At 46.4% G+C, this 23,021-nt stretch overlaps 2 protein-coding genes across 12 annotated transcripts in view; one reads left to right on the top strand and one right to left on the bottom strand.

Moving 5' to 3' along the window:
- CRCP (CGRP receptor component) overlaps positions 1–6,663 on the bottom strand; it is a 69,446-nt gene extending 62,783 nt beyond the window's left edge. For 2 of the 11 annotated variants that reach the window (XM_029612912.1, XM_029612917.1), the window contains exon 1: positions 6,597–6,663. In XM_029612912.1, coding sequence (XP_029468772.1) covers positions 6,597–6,610 — 14 coding nt within the window. In that variant the 5' untranslated portion in view covers positions 6,611–6,663. Of the gene's footprint in view, positions 1–4,851; positions 4,873–6,461; positions 6,543–6,596 lie in introns of those variants that run through there. The other 9 variants (XM_029612921.1, XM_029612919.1, XM_029612924.1 and 6 more) reach the window with 9 other exon arrangements.
- Positions 6,664–6,795: 132 nt separating this feature from the next.
- Positions 6,796–23,021, top strand: part of ASL (argininosuccinate lyase) — a 49,375-nt gene continuing 33,149 nt past the window's right edge. The window contains exons 1-4 of the mRNA XM_029612299.1: positions 6,796–7,188; positions 7,962–8,016; positions 18,159–18,353; positions 19,434–19,517. Coding sequence (XP_029468159.1) covers positions 8,005–8,016; positions 18,159–18,353; positions 19,434–19,517 — 291 coding nt within the window. The 5' untranslated portion in view covers positions 6,796–7,188; positions 7,962–8,004. The remainder of the gene's footprint in view (positions 7,189–7,961; positions 8,017–18,158; positions 18,354–19,433; positions 19,518–23,021) is intronic.

Below are 23,021 nucleotides of genomic sequence, written 5' to 3'. Positions count from 1 at the left end.
TTGGCATTATGTGCCTACTCGACCATTGCAATCTAAGTCCAGGGGCAATGCTGGTGGTACCCAGCTTTAGGGATGGAAGGCATACCCGGTTAAGAACAAGAGCTTTTCCAAATACCCTCCCCAATGTGGTGGAATTCTCTCCTGGCAGAGGTTAGCATGGAGCAAAATTACTGGACATTCTGCAAAACAATGAAAGCATGGCTATTCTTACAGATATGAGATTTTATTGGGTGGTCAAGCAGAGGAAAGATAGATTAAAATCAGATTACGGTGTATTATAAAATTGCACAGTTCTATTTCACGTATTTTTATTATGCCTGTCTTGTATACTGCCTCGGGCAATTTAATTAAAATCGGGGAGATGGTTTATAAGTCTGTTAAATAAATAATTAAATTTTACAACCCGTCTCCAGCTGAGTATTTTATTAACCTGGGCTAACACTACAGCAGCAGAGAGTCAGGATACCAGCAGGGTGAAATACTGCCATTTAAGTGTTCAAGGCTCTCCTGGTACTGATTCTCTGTACCTGTACAAAACTGTAAAAATAAAAAAAAATAAATAAAAAACTGTGGTGGTGGAGAAGCAGCAGCACTAAATGTAGCCCAAGAACAGCTGCTACAACTTCTGTAGCCACTTTTTACGTCCAAAGACTTTTAAGCCTTTTTACACAGTAATTTGTATTCATATTTTAAGGACCTAACAAATAAAATATCATAAAAAGGTAACCAAAAGTGGTGAGGCTTTGTCTCTAGAGTAGGAAATGCCTTTTGAATCATGTGCTTTAGTAAGCAAACACAAACTCCTGGGGAAATTCTGTATACACAAATTTTAAATTCTGCACACTTTATTAGTCAAAATAACAAAATATACATCACAGTCCTTGAGTAATTACTGTAAAATGTAGTACAGAAAAGATTTACTCAAAGATGCAGAGTTTTAAATATTTTGAGCAGAATTCCCTAGGCAGTACATTGTCCCTTCCACCCTCTCCCCCAAATCCCCTAGGCAGATCCCTTTTACTCTGCCTTATCAGGCCTCAACTCCCCCAACTCTCTCTCCCCTCCTCCTCCAGGCTCAACACTCTTCCACTTTATATCCAACCCCCAGCACTCCAGCCCCAGAGCTTGACCCCTCTCTCAAACAGCCTGTCACAGGCTACCTCTGTTCCTCTCTCAAACACACATACCTACTCAAACAGGCTCTCTTCCTCCCCCCCCCCCCCCCTTCTCTCTCTGGCTCACACACAGGCTTCCCCCCCCCCCTTCTTTCTCTGGCTCTCACACAGGCTCTCCCCCCCCCCCCCCCTTCTCTCTCTCTCTGGCTCACACCCTGTCTTGCACATCTATACTCCCTCATACAGATCTCCAAAAGGCATTTGTCACCTTAAGATAACTCAAAATAATTTGTTGCACTTCCAGTAAATGAAGCTCCCTCGTCATAGGAGCCTCCACAGACAAATTCGGAAAAGCCGGTAACTCGATCACCTGGTTACATTGAAAGGAGGAAACTACCCAAGGCAAAAAGGAAGGAACCACACAAACAAACCTCCTCCTCCGAAAAAAGCAGGAAAGGGTCCCTACACGACGACAATGCCTGCAGCTCAGAAATCCTTCTAGCTGAAAAGATAGCCACCAGGAAAACAGCCTTCAGGGTTAAATCCTTTAAGAAAGCGCTTCTAATTGATTCAAAGGGAGGATCACACAGCACATGAAGAACCACATTCAAATTCCATGTTGGACAAATCTTCTGGACCAGAGGACGCAGATGTTTTGCCCCCTTGAGGAAACATCACATCCAGATAAGCTGCCAAAGGTCTTCCTTGAATCCTACCTCAAAGGGTCCCTAAAGCTGCCTCCTGAACCCGAACGGAATTATAGGCCAAACCCTTAGCCTAGCCTCTTTGCAAAAAAGCCAGAACCTGTGGAACATCCACCTCCAAAGGCTACACTTTGTTCCGTTTGAATTGTGGTGTTTGCACCCTCCACACTCGGACATAAGCCAACGACGTGGAAAGCCTCCTTGTCTGAAGCAAAGTCGCAATCACAGGCTCTGAATAACTCTTCCAACTGGAGACATCACCTCTCAAAAGCCAAGCCGCTAGACAGAAGCGATCCTCCTGATCTGAACATACCGGTACCTGCCGCAACAACCCTGACAGATGGGCCAAGTGACCAGGACCATCCACCACTATACAAAGTGGTCCCCAAACCACGGCTGGCACGGCCACTCTGGTGCCACCAGAATCATCTTGCCTGGATGAAGCTCAATGCTCCACCTATGAAAGACTATGGTGGAACACATACAACAGCAGATGTGTCAACCACGGCTGACCAAGAGCATCGATGCCCTCTGATCCTACCTCCCTTCTGCGACTGAAAAAACAATCTATCTTCGCATTTCCAGGAGTTGCCATGAGGTCCACCGCTGGTCTGCCCCACCTGGCCTGAATAAAGGCGAAGGCTTCCACCAATTCTCACTCCCCCGGATCCAGATGCTGTCTGCTGAGGAAGTCCGCCTGCACGTTGTCCACTCCGGCCACACTGGAAGCAGCTATTCTTACCACGTTTCCCCATCCAAACAAATAGTTGTTGCACCTTCAGTGATACTAGACGACTCTTCGTTCCGCCCTGCTGGTTGATGTACGCCACTGTAGCATTGTCCAAGAACATGCACACCACCTTGTCTTGAATGAGTGAGAGAAACGCCAGTAAGGCTTTGCGCTCTGCCCTGGTTTCCAGCCGACTGATGGACCAGGTAGCCTCCTCTGACAACCACTGACCCTGGGCCGATTTTCCTTGACAAAATCACCCCCCAACCAGAAAGGCTAGCATCCGTGATCACCATCACCCAATCAGGCACTACCAGATCCATCCCTTTCTCCAGATTGTGCCGAGACAGCCGCTACAAGAGAATGGACTTGGCATCCTCCAGCAATGGCATAGGAAGCTGAAATTCCTCAGAAAGCAGATTCCAACGAGATAACAGAGCCCTCTGCAGCGGGCACATGTAAGCAAAAGCCCATGGAACTAATTCCAGCATAGAAACCATGAAAGCCAATACCTGTAAATAATCCCAGACCCTGGGAACCAACAGACGCAGCAGCCGAAGGACCAGACTCTGCAACTTGATTACGCTCTCCGTAGTCAGAAACACCTTCTCTATCCGGGTATCGAAGCTCGTCCCCAGATATTCCAAAAACTGGGCTGGCTTCAATTGACTCTGCCATATTTGTCACCCAACCCAACGAATCCAAGAGCTGCAGGACCTGCTGGACTGAGCGCCAACACTCCACTTCTGTCTTCACCCATACTAGCCAACTGTCCAGGTACAGGAGCACCAGGATACCTTCCTTCTTGAGTGCAGCCGTCACTATCACCATCACCTTTGTGAACATGCGCGGCACTGTTGCCAAACCAAAGGGAAGGGCACGAAATTGGAAATGCTCCCCCAGGATCATGAACCTCAGGAACCTCCGGTATTCTGCCCAAATGGGGAAATGGAGATGGGCTTCTGTCAAGTCCAATGATGCCAGAAACTCCCCTTTGCGCACTGCCAATATCACCGTGCGCAACGTCTCTACCCGAAACTGTGACACCCAGAAGGCAGCATTGACCTTCCGCAGATTGAGAATGGGTCAAAAAGTCTCCTCCTTTTTGGGTACATGGAGTATCGACTCTGCCCCCTCTCCTGAGGGGCACTGGAACAATGGCGTGTAGGAGCCTGGACTCTGCATGCCTCCGATCCCTAGGCTTATTAGCCGTCCGAGATGTCCTGGGCAAAGGCCTCTTGGTCCCTGCTCCCTTCCTGGTCAAATAGGCCTTATGAAGCAGAAGAACAAAATCCACTGAAAAAGCTTCTGGATCCGAAGAAGGGTCCAGGTCTGCATCCCCCTGCGTTTCCTCCCTTCCCCGGCCACCAGCAGGGTCTTGTTCTGTAGGAACCTGCGTGGTACGAGGCTCTGCAACGGCAGCCTGACTCCCAGCATGTGCAAACAAAATGGTTGCAGACTCTGATGACCCCCCCCCCCCCCCGGGCCTCCAGAACCAGCCCATTTGAGTTCGAGATCCTGCCGCCTCCCCTGAGGTCCCACGGAGGTCCCAGCCCCTCCTGAGAAGCATTCCTGGCACAACACGGTCGAATCGAGGTGAGCCCGTCTTAAACTGCAACAAATTTTGCTTTGCTGCATGGGAGGCAGCATGCCGGGGTGATTAGCCCTAATAATAGCCCCTGCCAACGCAAGGAGAAAATGACGGTCTGTTGTCGAAACAGCCCCCCGGGCCCGACCAAGGAAAAAATTCACCTCCCTCCAAAGAATAAATCCAGTCGCTCAAACTGCCAGAGCCCTGCTCCTTTTCTTCCTGTGTTAAGCCTTTTTCCCTCAAAAAAAAATTAAACACAAAAGACACACACAAGGCCAGGGAAGGCAAGAAAACTCAAGTACTTCCCTGCTTCCAAAGGAGGCTGAGCCCTGAAGGTGCCTAGGACCCAGAGGGGATGAGGGAACCAGGACCCCTGGTTTTCACCCCCTCCTGACAAGAGCTGAGCCAGAACAGGAATCTCCAACCCCCCCCACTCGTCCTGCTCTACCCAAAGGATGGATCATGAAGGAACCTAACACCTCGGGGAGGTGAGATCTCCTTATAATTCTCTCTTTTTTTCATTTTTGAAACTCCAGACTGCAGATCTGCCCCTCTACCATCTGCTGGAGACAGAGAAATACTGAGGGACTGCAGGTGGCACTCTTGGTTATGTAGCAGTGCCTCAAAGTTTTGTTCTCTGCCTCCATCTGCTGGTAGGGATGCATAAACCCCACTTGTCTGGACTAATATGGGGTTATGAAAAGGAAATACCTCATGAATATTCATTGCTGATATCCAGAAAACTAGACTTGCTTGCCAGACTCCAGTATCAGTGTTGCCTACCCCTGGATTAGAGCTTCCAAAAAAACCCAACATATCTAAATGTTTCTGAAAAGCAGCAAGTGGAAGTCTGCTTTTCTGTTATTCTATTTTTGACTGTGGATTATTACTTTGACTTCAGCATATGTGACACTATTTTCCAAATTTCAGATATGGTGAATGACATGGATCTGTGGAGGAGGATTTAAAGTCTCCTTCCCACCCTCCCTCAAACCTAAGCCGATGATCTGTGATAAAACAGTATTAAAATGAGGTGTTGGGTTAAAAAGGATTCGCTAGGGACTTGGGCATCCCTAGAGCTCAAATGCATCAAGCACGCATCTGTTTATCCCTCTTCAGGCAGATTTCACCCCCCTTGCTATTGTGCGTCCAGAATTTTTTTTTTACATCAAGCTATTACATTATGCTTTTATTTTTAAACACCAAGCTGTAGACTCAAGTGTCACAACTATACTAAGGAGGAACCACAGAGGACAGTATTTTTAAATTTCTCATGATTGACTTAACACCACCTCTGTTGCTGGAGTTAAATTTGCCACAAAATTTGGGGGGAGTGGGGGAACGCCCCGCAATTTTTTGCATTGGGAGATAATAACTAAATAGCCGCACTATCGGCTACGCATTTGCAGGCCGAAACAGTACAGTGCACTCTGGCGAAGCGATATTAAGTCGGTGGCCCCAAAATTAAAATATATATATATATTTTAAATCGGCCTGTGGCCTGCAGGTGGGAAGATGGACACTCATTTATGCCAGTGGCCGTTTTCCAAACCCATGGCTGTCAGTGGATTTGAGAACCGATGCCAGTAAAATTAAGCGTCGGCTGTCAAACCCACTGACAGCTGCCGCGCCTGTCAAAAAGGAGACGCTAGGGACGCGCTAGTGTCCCTAGTGCCTCCTTTTACCGTGGGCCCTCATTTGCATACTCGATTGAGCGCCCAGGAGAGTGGCCTGGGCGCACGTTGGAAGAGCAGGTGCTCGCCTCAGAGCACCGGCTCTCCCGCAGATTTTACTGTATTGGCCCGTTGGTTTGGCGTACATTTTGGACTCACTAATCTCCTTATTGCATCGGGTGTTAGTCTAGCCCGTCCAAAATGTGCATCCAACTGCACACTTTATTGCATCGGCACCTTGAATGCACCCTCCCCAAGTCGCTAGCATCACCATGAAAAATGTTCTTGGCCTTGCAGCCAACCATGGACAGATTTAAGATTGTGGCAACCCTTTGAAGCGGTGCCGGTATATGGCCCTACAGCAAGCAGAAACAGGCTCCTCTTTGGTCCTGCTATTTGGCGCCCTAGGCAGCTGCCTATGCCTAAACCCGGAACATTTGCCAATCCTTCCCCGGCTTACAGCGGCACCCCGTCCTCCGACAAGCTGTTTCCACGAGTGGCCTAGTACGCCTCTCTTCCCCCTCACACCGAAGCCTCAGCAGGCCAGCACGGGAACTGTATTACCAGCCTCCGGCCCGGCCACCTCTCAGGAGCTCCAGCAGCAGGCAGCAATCTTAGCCACCGACCCAGGCGCTCCCCTGCTCTCACCGTTCACGCTCTACTATGGCCTCACCCCATAGAAACCCTGCTAAAAACGGCGACGCCGGCCAGCACACACTCGGTACTAAACTCCCGCATCCCTTTCCCACCCACAGGCTCATCTTGCCTGCTCTAGTAACTCACCCAACCCCCTCCATTGCCGGCGCGACACACTTCCTCTTCCGGCTCTCTCTACGCTTGCTTTTAAACTTCCAGGTCGCAGCGCTTGCCCATTGGCTGTTTCTCTTTATTTTAAGGCGGGCTCACATGTGATTGGTGGGCTGCAAGAGATTACGTCGTCGGAAGGCAAAGTGGGCGGAGCCTTGCAAAAATCAACCCCTGTGGCCAGCAGAGGCTTCACCTCTTTCGGAACCTGTCCAGGCTGCAGGAAAACGGGTGGGAGGGTTAGAGCGGTGAGAAAGTCGTCAGATCTACAGCTAAAAGAAAAAAAAATGTGTTTTAAAATAGCTCAACTGGGTCCCTGCGGTATTCACAGTTCTAAAACTTCCATCGGGCTCAAAAATTGACCACAGCGAGCTACTAAAGTCTCTAAATTGGCAACGCCGCCCTGAATCCTAGACTTGCCCAGGTGTTGCAAGAGATGAGGACAACGAGTTGACCCTGGAAGTCAAGGCCTGAGTGGCCAATGGGAAGGGGGCGGGGTGGGGCTGGGACGGGAGGTGGCTCGCTGGCTTCAAAAGTCTGAGGGCAGATAACAGAGAGACAACCGCGGCAGGTGGGTATGCAGGTGTATCTGGCTTTCGGGTTCCTCTCTTCCCCCCGGAATGTTTGCTTTGAAATCGTCATCTGTTGCCTTAGCATGGAAATATGGGGTCTTCGTGGCGGGTTGTGCTTTCCAGTGGAAAAGCGGTGCTACGGAAGAATCGGCTGTCAGATGAAAGGGTGTATGCGTGAGAGGAGGGGAGGCGGAAGATCACTAAACGGAGACCTGGGCAAAAAGAAAATGAGATTCAGATTCGAGTAACTTTATTGGCTTGACAATTTTATGTGTATTGGTAAAATAAGTAAAATAAAAGGGTAGGAAAAAAGGGGAAACCTACAAAATGTTAACATCAGAAAATTGGTCAATATCTAGAAACATGAGTGAAGTAAACGGTAGCTGAGCACTGGTGCACTAGAGTTGCCAGCCTTCATATGGAAGATGGCAGGTGATGAGGTCTTTAAAAAGGCTAAAATTATTGGGTTTAGCAAATGATTCTGACCTGCTTTAGTTCTTCCCAATCCTGGCCTTGCTTTTTAACACAAAACCTCTTATTTGTTTGTTTTGTCTATGTATCTTGTCTGTCTTAACTAGAATATGAGCTTTAAGGAGTGTAGGGATTGGCTTATGTGTCTCAGTCCAGCATAGTGTATGACCAGTAGTACTATTTTTTTTGAATGCACTAATTGTTAAAGGAAAAATACACTGGGGTATATCATAGCAGTGCTGTAAGGAACTTGTGGTGTTTGGCTTTCATATGACTAAAACTTCAACTTCTTATTTTTCAGGTGTCAAAGGCTTGTGTTTTTTTAATTTAAAAGTTAACCTGAAATGGCATCTGAGGTCAGTGACATTCATTTTATTAACTCTGTTCATGAATGATATGTTGTAATCTGCCAGTATGTGCAGAATTGTCCTGTACTATAATTGTACCAAGGTCTCCATTTTTCATTAGATTATTTTTTTTTTTAATTATTGTTTCAAGGTGGGATTGGATTTTAAAAAATTTTTTTTTCTGATGGTCTAACCAGGAACTCAGGAGCTAAAAATGCATTTCCTGAATAAATCAAAACATAAAATCTTGTTTATTAAGGCTTTTTTTCCCCATTCTGCATCCATGAGGGAATAAAATGATTAGTGATTTCTTGGCAGAGGAAGGGCATTTTCCACCTTTATAAGCTTTGTCACCAGAGGGGCGCATGTTGCCTTTTCCCGCATTGCAAGATAGTTATGCCCTCCTCCCTCAGGATATATTCTCCTACTTGCAGATAAGTCATTATGTTCGATCTGTCCTCAGCGAGTCTGCAGACATGTACCATTGATAGAACTGAAGAGGCAAACACTTTCTACATCCCTATTATATAAGGCTTTACGGAAGATATCAAAGACAGATTGGGTCGCCACCTTGTGGGAACGATGGAAGCAGGATGGCGACTTCCCTATGGACAGTAATCCACTTCCACTCTGCTTTCAAAATCTCCCTGGCGTCTCATCTAATAGTGCCATCAGAGAGATGCTGTTTAAATTCTTTCACAGAGCGTTTGTTTCCCCAACCCTAGCTTTCAAAATGCATCTTATTCCATCCATTACTTGTAAAAAATTTGCAGGGGAGGGGTAATTGAAGTACTTATTATAGTTTTAGCATTAGAATTTTAGCATTAGAATTTTAGTACTTATTTATTGTTATTTTACTATGGATTTATATATTATTTTTTAATGATTGTATGTGTTATTCTTGCTTCTTATGTTTATTGTAAACCGATATGATGGAACCCCGATATGTCGGTATATAAAGAATAATAAACTATAAGTAGGCCTCACCACATACTGTAAGAAATCGGAAGATAGTATACTGGTCAGGAAATTTCTAGCCCAAGGAAGGCGATCCATTCTGTTGGTGTGGCGTGGGGAAGATAGTCCTTTCTGCCATAGATTCCATAGTCGTCATGGAATGTATGGCATTGCGCCATTGCCAGAAGAAAGGACTATCTTTCCCATCCATCCCCTTCCCCCTTTGTGGGGGAAGGGGATGGATGGGGTGGCAGTGGGGGAAGAGCGGGGAAAGCTACTACCCCCAGAACGTTTCTACCTTCTGCACGAGCCTAGAGTACCCTGGAGGTGAATCCTGAGAATTGTTTACCCAAGTCTCCTGTGATATCTGAGCAAACAACTCGTGCCTGCAGTGGGAACTGATGCAATCTGAATTACAGTTCTGGGATCGCTAACCTTTTTTAGCAAATGTGTTATTTGCACAATAAGATGGAAAGGTACAGGGGTCTGATATGGACAGAAAGTTATGAAATGGATAAAAGAGGGGTCAGAGTAACAAAAAATGCTGTATGGACTTGTTTTGCTGTCAATACAAGGATTGAGCAACAACTGGGAGAGGGTGGCGGGCTGTCCTTGAAGCAAAGGACAGAAGGGTTGGGAGATCCGATGGTAATGCCTTAAGACCTGTGTACACCCATGTTAGGAACTGTAGGTTGGATAGCTCCCTCCGTGCTAAAAAGAAGCCCCCTCCTGAAACCACAGTCTGTTCTGTGAATTGCTAGATGAGATCACAAAATACAAACCAAATCGTGTATTGTGCGTTTCCTGAGTGGCCAAACCAGTGTGAAATCATCATGATTGAGCCAGAGCTCCCTTACCTTGTGCTTGCCACATATCTAGTTCAAATTAAGCCCAAGCGGTGTGCTGTTTAGTAGATTGATCCTTGCTAGCCCCCCCCCCCCCCCCCCCCCCCCATCATGTGTTCAGCACCAGCAAGATATCCAGTGTATTAAGCACAGAGCTTTGGCTATGCTGATCCAACCTGTGTGAACCTGTACATCACAGATATCTAAGGGCCACTGCATGGCTTTTGGCAAATGAACTAGTGGACTTTGGTTCATGCTTTAGTGCAAAAAAGTTCCAGTTTTAAGAAAAACAAGTTGTGACTTGGTGCACTAGATGATCTAGGTGATCCCACGCACATTTCATCCAGTAGGAGGGGGTGGGGGGTGGGAGTCTGTACTGCTGCTGTCCTTGTTACAGAGACATAGAAGGTGATAGCGGAAAAAGACCATTTTCTTGTACGTACCCGGATCAGTCCAGACTGCTGGGTTATGCCTCCCTTCCAGTAGATGGAGACAGAGGAAAACTTGAAGGGCACCCCCCTCTTGGTACAGTGTGCCACCTGCGATCCTTCAGTATTTCTCTGTCTCCAGCAGATGAAGGTAGCAGAACCTGCAGTCCTGATCCTTTAGGACCATTCTTTAAAAAATAAAATAGAAGAAGTAGATAACTTCAGCTCGGTCAAAAAAAAAAAAAAGAACAAAAGCAAGGAAAAGAGGTAGGAGTATGATTCCTCCCAGGGGGTTGGCAGGTCCTAGTGGGACCATCCCCCCCCCCCCCCTGGTTACCTGCAGGGCTAGGGGTTAGTGACCCTGATCGCTCCTGTTCCTGGACCCGGTGACTGTTGGTTTTTCGGGTGCACACTGGTGGTCCGGTCCCTCCCCTACCCAGAGAAGTTACATTCCTCTGAGACCTTTTCCAAAAAAAAAAAGTACCAATCGTTTTCCGGAGGTAATTCCTTTTGGTTCCCTCGCTCACACGCTCGCCGAGCCATGCCGCAAGTGTCCCACTGGTCGGCCTGCAGGGATGCCTCTGCTCCTGATGACTTCCCGGGGGGGGGGGAGGGCCTGTCAGGAGTGATGGGGGGTGCAGCGGAGAGGGGGTCTGCTAGGGCTGGCGGTGCGGGTGTGCAGCGGCCCGTTCGCGAGGGTCAGCTTCCTCCGATCCTGCAGAGCGCGGGAATGGCGGCCATTTTGAATCCCTTGCTGCCCGCAGAGGATCAGGATCAGCTTGCAGGGGGGTGGGGATTTTCCTCCACCTCTTTCCCCACCCAATTTGAGCCCTGAGAGTCCTCTGGCCTCAAGGCCGACTTCTCCTAGCTTTCGGAGGACCCCCCTCAGGGGGGGGGGAGACTTAAAGGACCAGCATCCTTTTTCAGTGGTCTTTGTGCTTTTAATGCACAAAACCTATGTGGCAAGCCTTTCACAGCAGGGGGATTCGAGGGGGGGGGGCCGCTGTTGATGGACCCTCCTCCTCTGAAGGTCCCCAGGGTATTAGAGGCTCAGGAGGCCAATTGTATCCATGTGGTGCGAAACGGAGCCTTGGATCCACCATAACCCCCAGCCATGGATCCGCTGGACCTGGCGGCCTCAGACTTTCCCCATTCAGTTCGGGACAATGATCCTGATAGGTCCGTGCCATAAGAGAGTGATGACCCGCAGGTGCTTTGGTTCTTTCGGAGGGATGATCTTGATCCAATGATCCCTCATGTCCTGGCCGAGCTGGGGATCCCGGCCTCCCCGGAGTGTACAGGTCTCGACAGTGGATCCTATCCGGTCTTCGGGCTCCGGCTAGGACTTTTCCCTTCCACCTTTTACAATTGATGTTCTGGGAGTGGGATACTCCGGAGGCGGGTCTGTGGGTCGGAAGAGCCATGGATAAGCTCTATCCTTTGCCTGAAGAGTCCTTAGAGCTTCTCAAGATTCTGAAGGTGGACACTTCTGTGTCGGCTGTCACGAAGAGAACCACTATTCTTGTGGCAGGAGCTGTGGCTCTGAAGGATCTCCAGGACAGAAAACTCAAAGTCCTTCTTAAGAGGATTTTCGAGGTATCGATGCACGGTGTCAGGGCGGCAGTATGCAGTAGCCTGATGCAGCGAGCTAGCCTACATCTGGTCCAACAGCTTCTGAGTGCGAAGAATCTGTTCCCTTAGGAAATGGAGCAGGCGGAGCGCTTGGAGGCGGCTGTGGCATATGGCGCGGATGCCTTGTATGATCTCCTCCATACCTTGTCCCGAACAATGGTCTCCGCGGTTTCGGCCAGGAGGCTTCTATGGCTCCGCAACTGGTCTGCCGATGTCTCTTCCAAGTCTCAGTTGGGGGCACTTCCTTTCAAGGGGAAGTTCCTTTTTGGGGACGACTTAGAGCAGCTTATCAAGTCCTTGGGGGACAATAAGATATGTAAGCTGCCTGAAGATCAGCCTAGGGTCCCCAGGAGTTTTGGCCCATCCCGTTCTCGTTTTTCGTGGTCAACGCCATTTTCATCAGGGCAGGGCACCTACCGTTGGACAGCGGCAGCCCTCGGCAAGGTCCCAGGCTTGGGTTTATTCCTTTCGCGGGTGTAGGTCTACCCGTGATGGAGGCTCCTCGGGTGCTAAGTCCTCCCAATGAGATAACGCTGACCCATTCCTCCTTCCCAGCGATAAGGGGATGGCTCTCCCTGTTTCACGAGGAATGGGTCAAGATAATGTCAGAACAGTGGGTTCTAAACATCATAGAACATGGTTACGCTTTACATTTTGCTCGTCCTCTTCAGGACCTGTTTTTGGTGTCTCCCTGAGGTTTTCCAGGGAAGAAGCGGATTGTGAGTCAGACCCTCCGTCGGCTGGAAGATCTTGGAGCCATTGTCCCTGTCCCCCAGTCGAATTCGGGACCAGCAGATACTCTATTTCGTGGTCCTCAAGAAGGAAGGCTCTTTCTGGCTGATACTAGACCTGAAGAAGGTGAACAAAGCCCTCAGAGTGCCTCCCTTTCGGATGGAAAATCTGCGCTCCATCATCGCGGCCATGCGCAGAGGAGAGTTTTTGGCTTCACTGGACTTAACGGAGGCATATCTGCACATAGGAATCTGCAAAGATCATCAATGGTTCCTGCACTTCATGGTTCTTGGGAGGCATTATCCATTTTGGGCACTCCTGTTCAGTTTGGCGACGGCCCCCCCACATCTTCACCAAGGTGGTGGTGGTGGTAGCGGCAGCTCTCCGGTGGGAGGGGATGCTGGTTCACCCATATTTGGATGACTGGCTCATTCGGGTAAAGTCAGAAGACCTTTGCAGGGGGCGATCCACAAGGTGTTGCATCACCTCCAATCTTTCGGTTGGATCATTAATCATGCCAAGAGCCACCTGATCCCTTCCTAGGTCCTGGATTTTTTGGGAGCGCAGTTCGACACCCGAGTCAGCAAATTCTTCCTCATGTAAGATCGGATTACCAAGCTGACGTCTCAAGTTAGTCTCTTGTCCCTGCCAATGCCCAAGGTCTGGGATAACTTGCAGGTTCTTGGTTCTATGGCATCACTCATATGAGACCTTTGCAGAGGGCTTTGCTTTCCCGTTAGGATCCAATGTCAGAGGATTTCCAGATCCCCTTGCCCCTCCTGGAGCCCGCCAGGGGCAGTCTGCTGGTGGCTGGTCCTTGATCACTTGCAGCACGGAGTGGACTTGTAGGTGCCTCGGTGGGTGATTGTGATGACAGAAGCCAGCCTCTCGGGGTGGGGCACAGTTTGCCAATCTCAGTCAACCCAGGGCCAGTGGTCGCACTAGGAAGCGCAATGGTCCATCAATCGCTTGAAACGAGAGTGATGGGTTTTGCATTGCGGAAATTTCTTCCTCTCATCCACCATCAAGCTGAGCATATCTTGTCTGACAATGCAATGACTGTAGTGTACATCAACCATCAAGAGGGAACGAAGAGTCATCCAGTAGCCTTGGAGGCAGACAAGTTGATGGCTTGGGCGGAGCACCATCTTGCTCGGTTGGTGACCTCACATAGCCGGGGTCGACAACGTCCAAGCGGATTTCCTGAGCCGTCAGCGCCTGGATCCCAGAGAGTGGGAATTGTCTGCGGAGGCAATGGCTCTCCTCTCTTGTCGATGGGGCACTCCCCACTTGGACTTGATGGCAACTCGAGCAAATGTGAAGGCCCCAAGATTCTTCAGTCGCAGAAGGGAGCATGGAGCAGAAGGAGTGGATGCCCTTGTACTTCCTTGGTCCCACGATGCTCTGCTCTACGTGTTTCCTCCATGGCCGTTCGTGGGAAAGATTCTCAGAAAAATAGAAGTTCATCTGGGAAAAGTTATCCTCATTGCTCCAGAGTGGCCCTGGAGGCCATGGTTTGCAGACTTAGACAACCTGGCAATGGACGGTCCACTGCGCCTGAGTCATCTTCCGAACCTTCTGCATCAGGGTCCAGTATTTTTCGACCAGTTAGCTCACTTTTGTCTAGCGGCTTGGCTTATGAGAGGAGGCAATTAAGGAAGTAGGGCTATCCTGATGCTGTCATCTCTACTCTATTACGGGCATGGAAAACTTCTACTTCTCTCACCTATGTCAGGGTGTGGAAAGTCTTTGATTCGTGTTGTGGCGTGCAAGGGATCCTTCCTTGTCGCGCTTCAATACCACACATCTTGGCCCGTTTTACAAGAGGGTCTAGGCAAGGGATTATCCTATAGTTCCCTCTGGGTGCAAGTTTCCACCTTGGGCTGTCTTTGCGGTAAAGTTACCCTGATGTAGTATGCTTTCTCAGAGGAGTGAAGCACTTAAACCCTCCAGTCCGTGCTGTTTGTCCTTCATGGAGTCTGAATTTGGTGCTCCAGGTATTGTGTAAACTTCCATTTGAACCTCTCAAGAGTGCTACTTTGAAGGATTTATCCCTCAAGACTGTGTTTTTGGTGGCTATCTGCTCCACCAGGAGGCTCTCTGAGATTCAGGCCCTTTCCTGCCGAGAACCTTTTCTGCATTTTCCTGATTCTGGGGTGTCACTTTGGACAGTGCCATCCTTTCTTCTGAAGGTAGTCCTTACTGTAAATATTAATCCAACCTTTTTAACTGTAAGCAATCTTCAGGTCACATTACTATGAAACACTCAATCCCACAAACGCCTTTTTGTTACCGAATACTAATGGCACCACCTATGTAATGTACGACCCATATTTTTTTATATAGGTGAACTATTGTAAACCTTTGTGATGGTGAATAACTTAATGATGGTATATAAAAACTCTTAAATAAATAAACCAGTTGGTGGAATTACCGGCATTCCCAGGTTTGGATCGAGATACTCCTCATGCTCGAGAATTTGAGGCGGTTGGATGTGAGGCGGGTTCTCTTACGTTACCTGGAGGTCACCAATGAGTTTAGGGTTTCAGATCATCTTTGTTCTATGGAGTGGTCCCAAGAAGGGGCATAAGGCGACCATTGCCCGGTGGTTGAAGGAGGATATCGCGTCTGCGTATATTTGCTGTGGGCGGCCGGTTCTGGACAGTCTCTCAAAGCTCATTCGATCCGGTCACAAGCAACTTCCTGGGCAGAGAGCCAGTTCGTTTCACTACAAGAAATTTGCAGGGCAGCAATTTGGAAGTTTCTGCACACCTTTGCTAAGCATTACCGTCTAGATGTCTGGGCACCGTAGGTCGACAGTTTTGGGAGCAGTGGCCTTCGAGCGGGACTCTCTAGGTCCCACCCCATTTAGGGAAGCTTAGATACATCCCAACAGTCTGGACTGATCCGGGTACATAAAGGGAAAGGAAAATTGGTTCTTACTTGCTAATTTTCGTTACTGTAGTATCACGGATCAGTCCAGACGCCCGCCCATCAGGGGAGTGGTCTGCATTGAGCACTCAGTTTTTTCCTTTTATTCGCAGCAATCTCTCTCATTTAGATCTGGAAGAAGATTACGAATATGATTGCAGTTTTCAGAGTACTCCTGATATGTACATAGTTGAGGTTCTACTTATCCAGTTTCATCGAGCCGTTGGTTTGAAATTTGTTATTATGCTATGGTATTGTTAATACTGAAGTCTCTTCTGAAGGGATGGGCTCCACCTTAACCAGGGTGGAACCAGACTGCTGGCACTAACCTTTAAAAAGGAGATAGAGCAGCTTTTAAATTTCTGAAGGAACTAAAAATGAAATTTCAGACCTATTAGTAAAAATTTGTAACCTATCATTAAAATCATCCATTCTCCTGAAGACTGGAGAATAGCAAATGTAACCCCAATATTTAAAAAGGGCTCCAGGGGCGATCTGGGAATCTACAGACCGGTTAGCCTGACTTCAGTGCCAGGAAAAATAGTGGAAAGTGTTCTAAACATCAAAATCACAGAACATATAGAAAGACATGGTTTAATGGTACAAAGTCAGCATGGCTTTACCCAGGGCAAGTCTTGCCTGACAAATCTGCTTCACTTTTTTGAAGGAGTTAATAAACATGTGGATAAAGGTGAACCGGTAGATGTAGTATACTTGGATTTTCAGAAGGCTTTTGACAAAGTTCCTCATGAGAGGCTTCTAGGAAAAGTAAAAAGTCATGGGATAGGTGGCGATGTCCTTTTCTGGATTGCAAACTGGCTAAAAGACAGGAAACAGAGTAGGATTAAATGGGCAATTTTCTCAGTGGAAGGGAGTGGACAGTGGAGTGCCTCAGGGATCTGTATTGGGACCCTTACTTTTTAATATATTTATAAATGATCTGGAAAGAAATAAGACGAGTGAGATAATCAAATTTGCAGATGACACAAAATTGTTCAGAGTAGTTAAACCACAAGCAGATTGTGATAAATTGCAGGAAGACCTTGTGAGACTGGAAAATTGGGCAACCAAATGGCAGATGAAATTTAATGTGGATAAGTGCAAGGTGATGCATATAGGGAAAAATAACCCATGCTATAATTACACAATGTTGGGTTCCATATTAGGTGCTACAACCCAAGAAAGAGATCTAGGTGTCATAGTGGATAATAGATTGAAATCATCAGCTCAGTGTGCTGCAGCAATCAAAAAAGCAAACAGAATGTTGGGAATTATTAGAAAGGGAATGGTGAATAAAACGGAAAATGTCATAATGCCTCTGTATCGCTCCATGGTGAGACCGCACCTTGAATACTCTGTACAATTCTGGTCGCCGCATCTCAAAAAAGATATAGTTGTGATGGAGAAGGTTCAGAGAAGAGCTACCAAAATAAGGGGAATAAAACAGCTCACCTATGAGGAAAGACTAAAGAGGTTAGGACTTTTCAGCTTGGAGAAGAGACGGCTGAGGGGGGATATGATAGAGATGTTTAAAATCATGAGAGGTCTAGAATAGGTAGATGTGAATCGGTTATTTACTCTTTCGGATAGTAGAAAGACTAGGGGGCACTCCATGAAGTTAGCATGGGGCACATTTAAAACTAATTGGAGAAAGTTCTTTTTTACTCAACGCACAATTAAACTCTGGAATTTGTTGCCAGAGGATGTGGTTAGTGCAGTTAGTATAGCTGTGTTTAAAAAAGGATTGGATAAGGTCTTGGAGGAGAAGTCCATTACCTGCTATTAAGTTCACTTAGAGAATAGCCACTGCCATTAGCAATGGTAACAAGGAATAGACTTAGTTTTTGGGTACTTGCCAGGTACTTATGGCCTGGATTGGCCACTGTTGGAAACAGGATGCTGGGCTTGATGGACCCTTGGTCTGACCCAGTATAGCATGTTCTTATGTAAGTATCGCAGGTGGCACAACGTACCAAGAGGGGATGCCCTTCAAGGTTTTTTCTGTCTCCATCTGCTGGAAGGGAGGCATAACCCAGCAGTCTGGACTGATCCGTGGTACCACAGGAACGAAAATTAGCAGGTAAGGACCAATTTTCCTTTGGTTCATCCGGTCTACCGAATTTTTTATCCCTCCTACTGTGATGTCACAGGTCTTGCCTGATCTATGATCTGCTCCCTCCTGTCTGGGGAGGTGTGGGTATTCCAACTTACCAAGATTTGCTAAGCAGATAAGATAACTAAGTTAATTTTAACATCTTACCTTTGGGTGATTTTTCACCTAATCTAATCAGCTAGCTTTTCGGCTGAAAATGTTCTCTAAATCCAGTTAGCCACATTTTTTTAGAATAGCTTTTATGTGGCTGGGGTTGTCTGCCTGGTTAGCACCAAAAATCAGCCCTAACCAGCCAAGTCATAAACCTGCCCCCACAGTTGCTCCTTTCTTACCCTGGTAAGGTCGCCAACCTTGTGACCCAGCTGGGTCGCAGAAGCTAATCCAGCACACAGTCTGTTTCATTGTTGTGGTGATGGGCTCTGCATGTTTTGCTTTTGCAGTTTTCCTGTGAACATATTTTCACCTTGTGGTTTTTTGTGTTTTGGTTTTTTTTTTACCCTCCCCATTGCTCAGGGAGACAAACTATGGGGTGGAAGGTTTGTAGGTGACACAGATCCCATCATGGAGATGTTCAACTCCTCCATTGCCACGGACCAACGCATGTGGGCAGCTGACATTCAAGGAAGCAGAGCCTACGCCAAGGCTCTGGAAAAAGCAGGCCTGATCACCAGTGTGGAACTGGAACAGATAGTCACCGGACTCGGCAAGGTATGGCTGCTCTGTCCCCCACCATGGATGGTGAGAATTCCTGCATGGGCCTCCAACCTTGAGACAGTAGCCTTGTTGATAGAAGATAAAAAATTGTGATTTTAAAGACCCAGTCCTTATTTCAAAAGGCCAACTCAGTTCCTAATGGTGGAAGATGCAAAATTGTTGTTTCAATTTTGTATCTTCTGTAATTGATCTTTTGAAACAAGGATTGTTGCAATAATAATCTTGATGCACTGAGTTTTTGAACTTTTGTGAAGAAAAAAAGAAAAGGGATCTTGAAACGTTGGGGTGGGTGTTTGCACATTCGTGGGTATGAAAAAAGAGTGGGTTTTTATGTATATAAAAAATACTAGTGTATATTTTTAGTGGTATGTGGTTGTGTGAATGAGGTATGAATGGTGTATTTAAATAAGTGAAAACATTGTGAAAGAAGAAATTTGGAAATAAAATTATTTAATTTAATATGATGATGTGTAAGGAATGGTGAATTGGTGAGCAAAGCAGCACTGTTCTCTTGTTTTGTTGAAAAATAATTATTATTGGACAAGGGATTGTCGGTACTAATATTGTTTGTAGCTAGAAGTGGGATGCCTTTTAGGTGCCAGGGAGAGCTAAGTATTGAATATAGTTTTGAGTGCCCCCTGCAGGTATAAAAGCAGCACTGAAGGGCTCCATCTCTAAGAAGATTTGGCGCATCTCTTTCCCCCCCCCCTGCACAGTATATTCTCAGTTTGTCAAGTTGTTGAAGGAGAGTGAAGACAGAGAGGCTGCAAGTGTGCTAGCGGACAGATAATCAAACTACAAAAGGTGGATTTTTTTCTTTTGTTCATGAATAGGTTATTCTCTTTCTGTCGGGTAAATGGTGCCTCAGTACAAGTAGGACCTGGCACTGCCTCTCTAGTATGCACACTTAGTTATCCTACCAGTGCCGTGCAACAAAGGTAGTCGTGAGTCCTTATGCAAATCTGCCACAGATGCATTGTGGCTAAGACCACACTCTCTTTGAACTGTTGCTTGTTTTCCATCCGTCGTATGCCCGGTTTTTCCAGAAAACTGAGGCCATGTGTTTGCTTGCAGATCTCAGAGGAATGGTCCAAAGGAAGCTTTGTGGTAGCTAAAGGCGATGAGGATATTCACACAGCTAACGAACGCAGGCTAAAGGTACGGAGCCCCCGCCAGTTCCTTCTGATCACTATCTGTAACCCCCTTTGGGTGGGGCTGTGATACGTGCTCGACACAACACACACAATTTTATTTTTAAAACTTGTGTAACTAGGATTTTTGCTTCATTTTGTGGTTCCAGTTTTGCACAGCCTTTTTCCCTTTATAACTTAAGACCGAATACTTAATATGCTAAAGCTTCCGTGTGTTCTGTATCTCTGAGCACGGCTGAGGTGATTCTGCTCTGTTGCTAAAGGTGCCGTGCCCCTTGGTCCGCTGGAAGCTCTGCTCCAGAAATAACAGGGGGCAGATTTCACGTCTGCCTGTGTTGCTGCAAATCCTGTGGGCAGCTTTTACCCTCAGGCTCTGCTCTCTCTGCAGGTGCCTCTTCCCTTGGTCATGCTGCTCCTAGGTTTGGAAATGTACTTGTGCGGTTTCCTTCTCCCCTCCTAGGCATGCCTGCATCTTTTTTTTTTTTTTAATGAGTTTTAGAATAAACACAAGAATCCTCTTGTACAGAAACAAGGAGATAAACAAACGAAAAACCCTTACATGTAAAAGATAAAATCAAGGTGAAACCACTTATACATATTTATCTCCACATAAAGGAAACCATGGGGAGCAAGTGTAGTGTGAGCGATTGATATCAGGAAAAAAGCAAATCTCCAAGAACATAAGAAATTGCCATGCTGGGTCAAACCAAGGGTCCATCAAGCCCAGCATCCTGTTTCCAACAGAGGCCAAAACCAGGCCACAAGAACCTGGCAATTACCCAAACACTAAGAAGATCCCATGCTACTGATGCAATTAATAGCAGTGGCTATTCCCTAAGTAAACTTGATTAATAGTCGTTAATGGACTTCTCCTCCAAGAACTTATCCAAACCTTTTTTGAACCCAGCTACACTAACTGCACTAACCACATCCTCTGGCAACAAATTCCAGAGCTTTATTGTGTGTTGAGTGAAAAAGAATTTTCTCCAATTAGTCTTAAATGTGCTACTTGCTAACTTCATGGAATGCCTCCTAGTCCTTCTATTATTTGAAAGTGTAAATAACCGGTTCACATCTAATCTTTCAAGACCTCTATCATATCCCCCCTCAGCCGTCTCTTCTCCAAGCTGAACAGCCCTAACCTATTCAGCCTTTCCTCATAGGGGAGCTGTTCCATCCCCTTTATCATTTTGGTAGCCCTTCTCTGTACCTTCTCCATCACAACTATATCTTTTTTGAGATGCGTAGACTAGAATTGTACACAGTATTCAAGGTGCGGTCTCACCATGGAGCGATATAGAGGCATTATGACATTTTCTGTTTTATTCACCATTCCCTTCCTAATAATTCCTAGTCTTCTGTTTGCTTTTTTGACTGCTGAAGCACACTGAGCAGATGATTTTAAAGTATTATCCACTATGATGCCTAGATCTTTTTCCTGGATGGTAGCTCCAAATATGGAACCTAACATCGTGTAACTACAGCAAGGGTTATTTTTCCCTATATGCAACACTTTGCAAGTGTCCACATTAAATTTCATCTGCCATTTGGATGCCCAATCTTCCAGTCTTGCAAGGTCCTCCTGTAATGTATCACAATCCACATGTGATTTAACTGCTCTGAAAAATTTTGTATCCTCCACAGATTTGATAACCTCACTCGTCGTATTCCTTTCCAGATCATATATATATATATATTGAAAAGCACCGGTCCAAGTACAGATCCCTGAGGCACTCCACTGTTTACCCTTTTCCACTGAGAAAATTGTCCATTTAATCCTACTCTGTTTCCTGTCTTTTAGCCAGTTTGCAATCCACGAAAGGACATCGTCTCCTATCCCATGACTTTTTAGTTTTCGAAGAAGCCTCTCATGAGGGACTTTGTCAAACACCTTCTGAAAATCCAAATACACTACATCTACCGGTTCACCTTTATCCACATGTTTATTAACCCCTTCAAAAAAATGAAGCAGATTTGTTAGGCAAGACTTCCCTTGGGTAAATCCATGTTGACTGGGTCCCATTAAATCATGTCTTTCTATATGCTCTACGATTTTGATCTTGAGAATAGTTTCCACTATTTTTCCCAGCACTGAAGTCGGGCTCACTGGTCTATAGTTACCCCTCCAATTATTCTAAACACCCGAACCTAAAAAAAAGAGTTCCTTAGGCATGGGAATCCAAGGAACATTCGTAATTGTGAAGGTTCAAAGAATACATAATTTGAATTCAAATGTTTCACTTAACACTTACAGGGATATGTTAGCGTAAACCTAGCCCCCCCCGTGACAGTACCTCAGGTCTCATAAGAAATTTTTTCCTGCACTCTTGAGTAATTCTTGAAATATCAGAATACATCCAGATTTTCTGACCATGAAATAAGCACGAACGATTACGAAGAAAAAGCCTTAACACAGAGTTCTTACCTGAAGTAAAGGCAAATGAAACTAACAGAGTTGCTCTCTTAGAAATAACAGTTTCTTGAGACGATTCAAGAATATCAGTCAGATTTAAAGAGGAATCAGATGACTGATTTTACAGATAAACCATCCTCGTTTCAAGGCAGATAATACATTTTAGAAAGAACCGGCATAACGTCAGGTGGCGTTTTCATGTGGTAGAATTAATTTAACAAATGGAAAGTTAAGAACTCATAAGTTCAAACTTTGCAAAGCATTCTCAATATTCTCCAGTTTTTTTCGAATGCACAAGTTCTGCTTGAACCAATTTTTGTTGAAGATTTTCTACAGTTGTTACATGGGATTCCAGATGTTCTAATTTTACACCATGAGTAGCGACCATATTCTCTGTAACAAATACCCGATGGTTAGTATCGAGCAATATTTAACGTAGAAATCGCAGATTCCAAAGAAACGAGGGCATTCCATAAAGAGGCCAAGGTATTGCCGTCAGGTTTAATCGATGATGGTCTAGAAAACGAACATACCTTAGAGTCCACATCGCCTACTCCCATAGGGATGGTAGTGCCTTCCTCCGATCTGAGGGGACCTAAAGCCCATGGGCCGAAAAGGGCTCTTAGGCTCCATTAATGAAGATGCCGCTCCAAGGCCCTCCAATTCAGGATCTCTCGTCGGCTGCATCTTCGTTTTCTCGTCCAGGTGTAAAAGCTGAACTGCCTGACCAAATGGTGAGACAGGATGAGGAGTGGAAGACGTTATTGGTGTGCCAGGGCTAATTGAAACTCCTTCGGCTAGCAGCACTGACGCCTGCTCCATATCTGCATCTGCAGCAGCCCTCACATCCAGCGGCATTGATGGTGGAGCCGCGAAAAAGCTCTCAATCTGGGGCTGATGGCATTCCCACAAGGGAGAGGAAGAGACATTCTTCATTAGTTTCGCCTTTCGTTTAGTATGTGGCATTCCAATAGTAGGAAATAGACAAAGGAATATCAAATCGGAGAGAGCTCTTTCAGTGTGGTTCCGAAGAGGTGGCCATCTTGTCCCCATATATATCAGGAATGCCTACATCTTAACCTTTCTGAAAGTCCGCGC

This window comes from Rhinatrema bivittatum, chromosome 8 (genome assembly GCF_901001135.1).
Source record: "Rhinatrema bivittatum chromosome 8, aRhiBiv1.1, whole genome shotgun sequence".
NCBI lineage: Eukaryota > Metazoa > Chordata > Amphibia > Gymnophiona > Rhinatrematidae > Rhinatrema > Rhinatrema bivittatum.
This window is presented reverse-complemented; position numbering and strand designations above follow the sequence as displayed.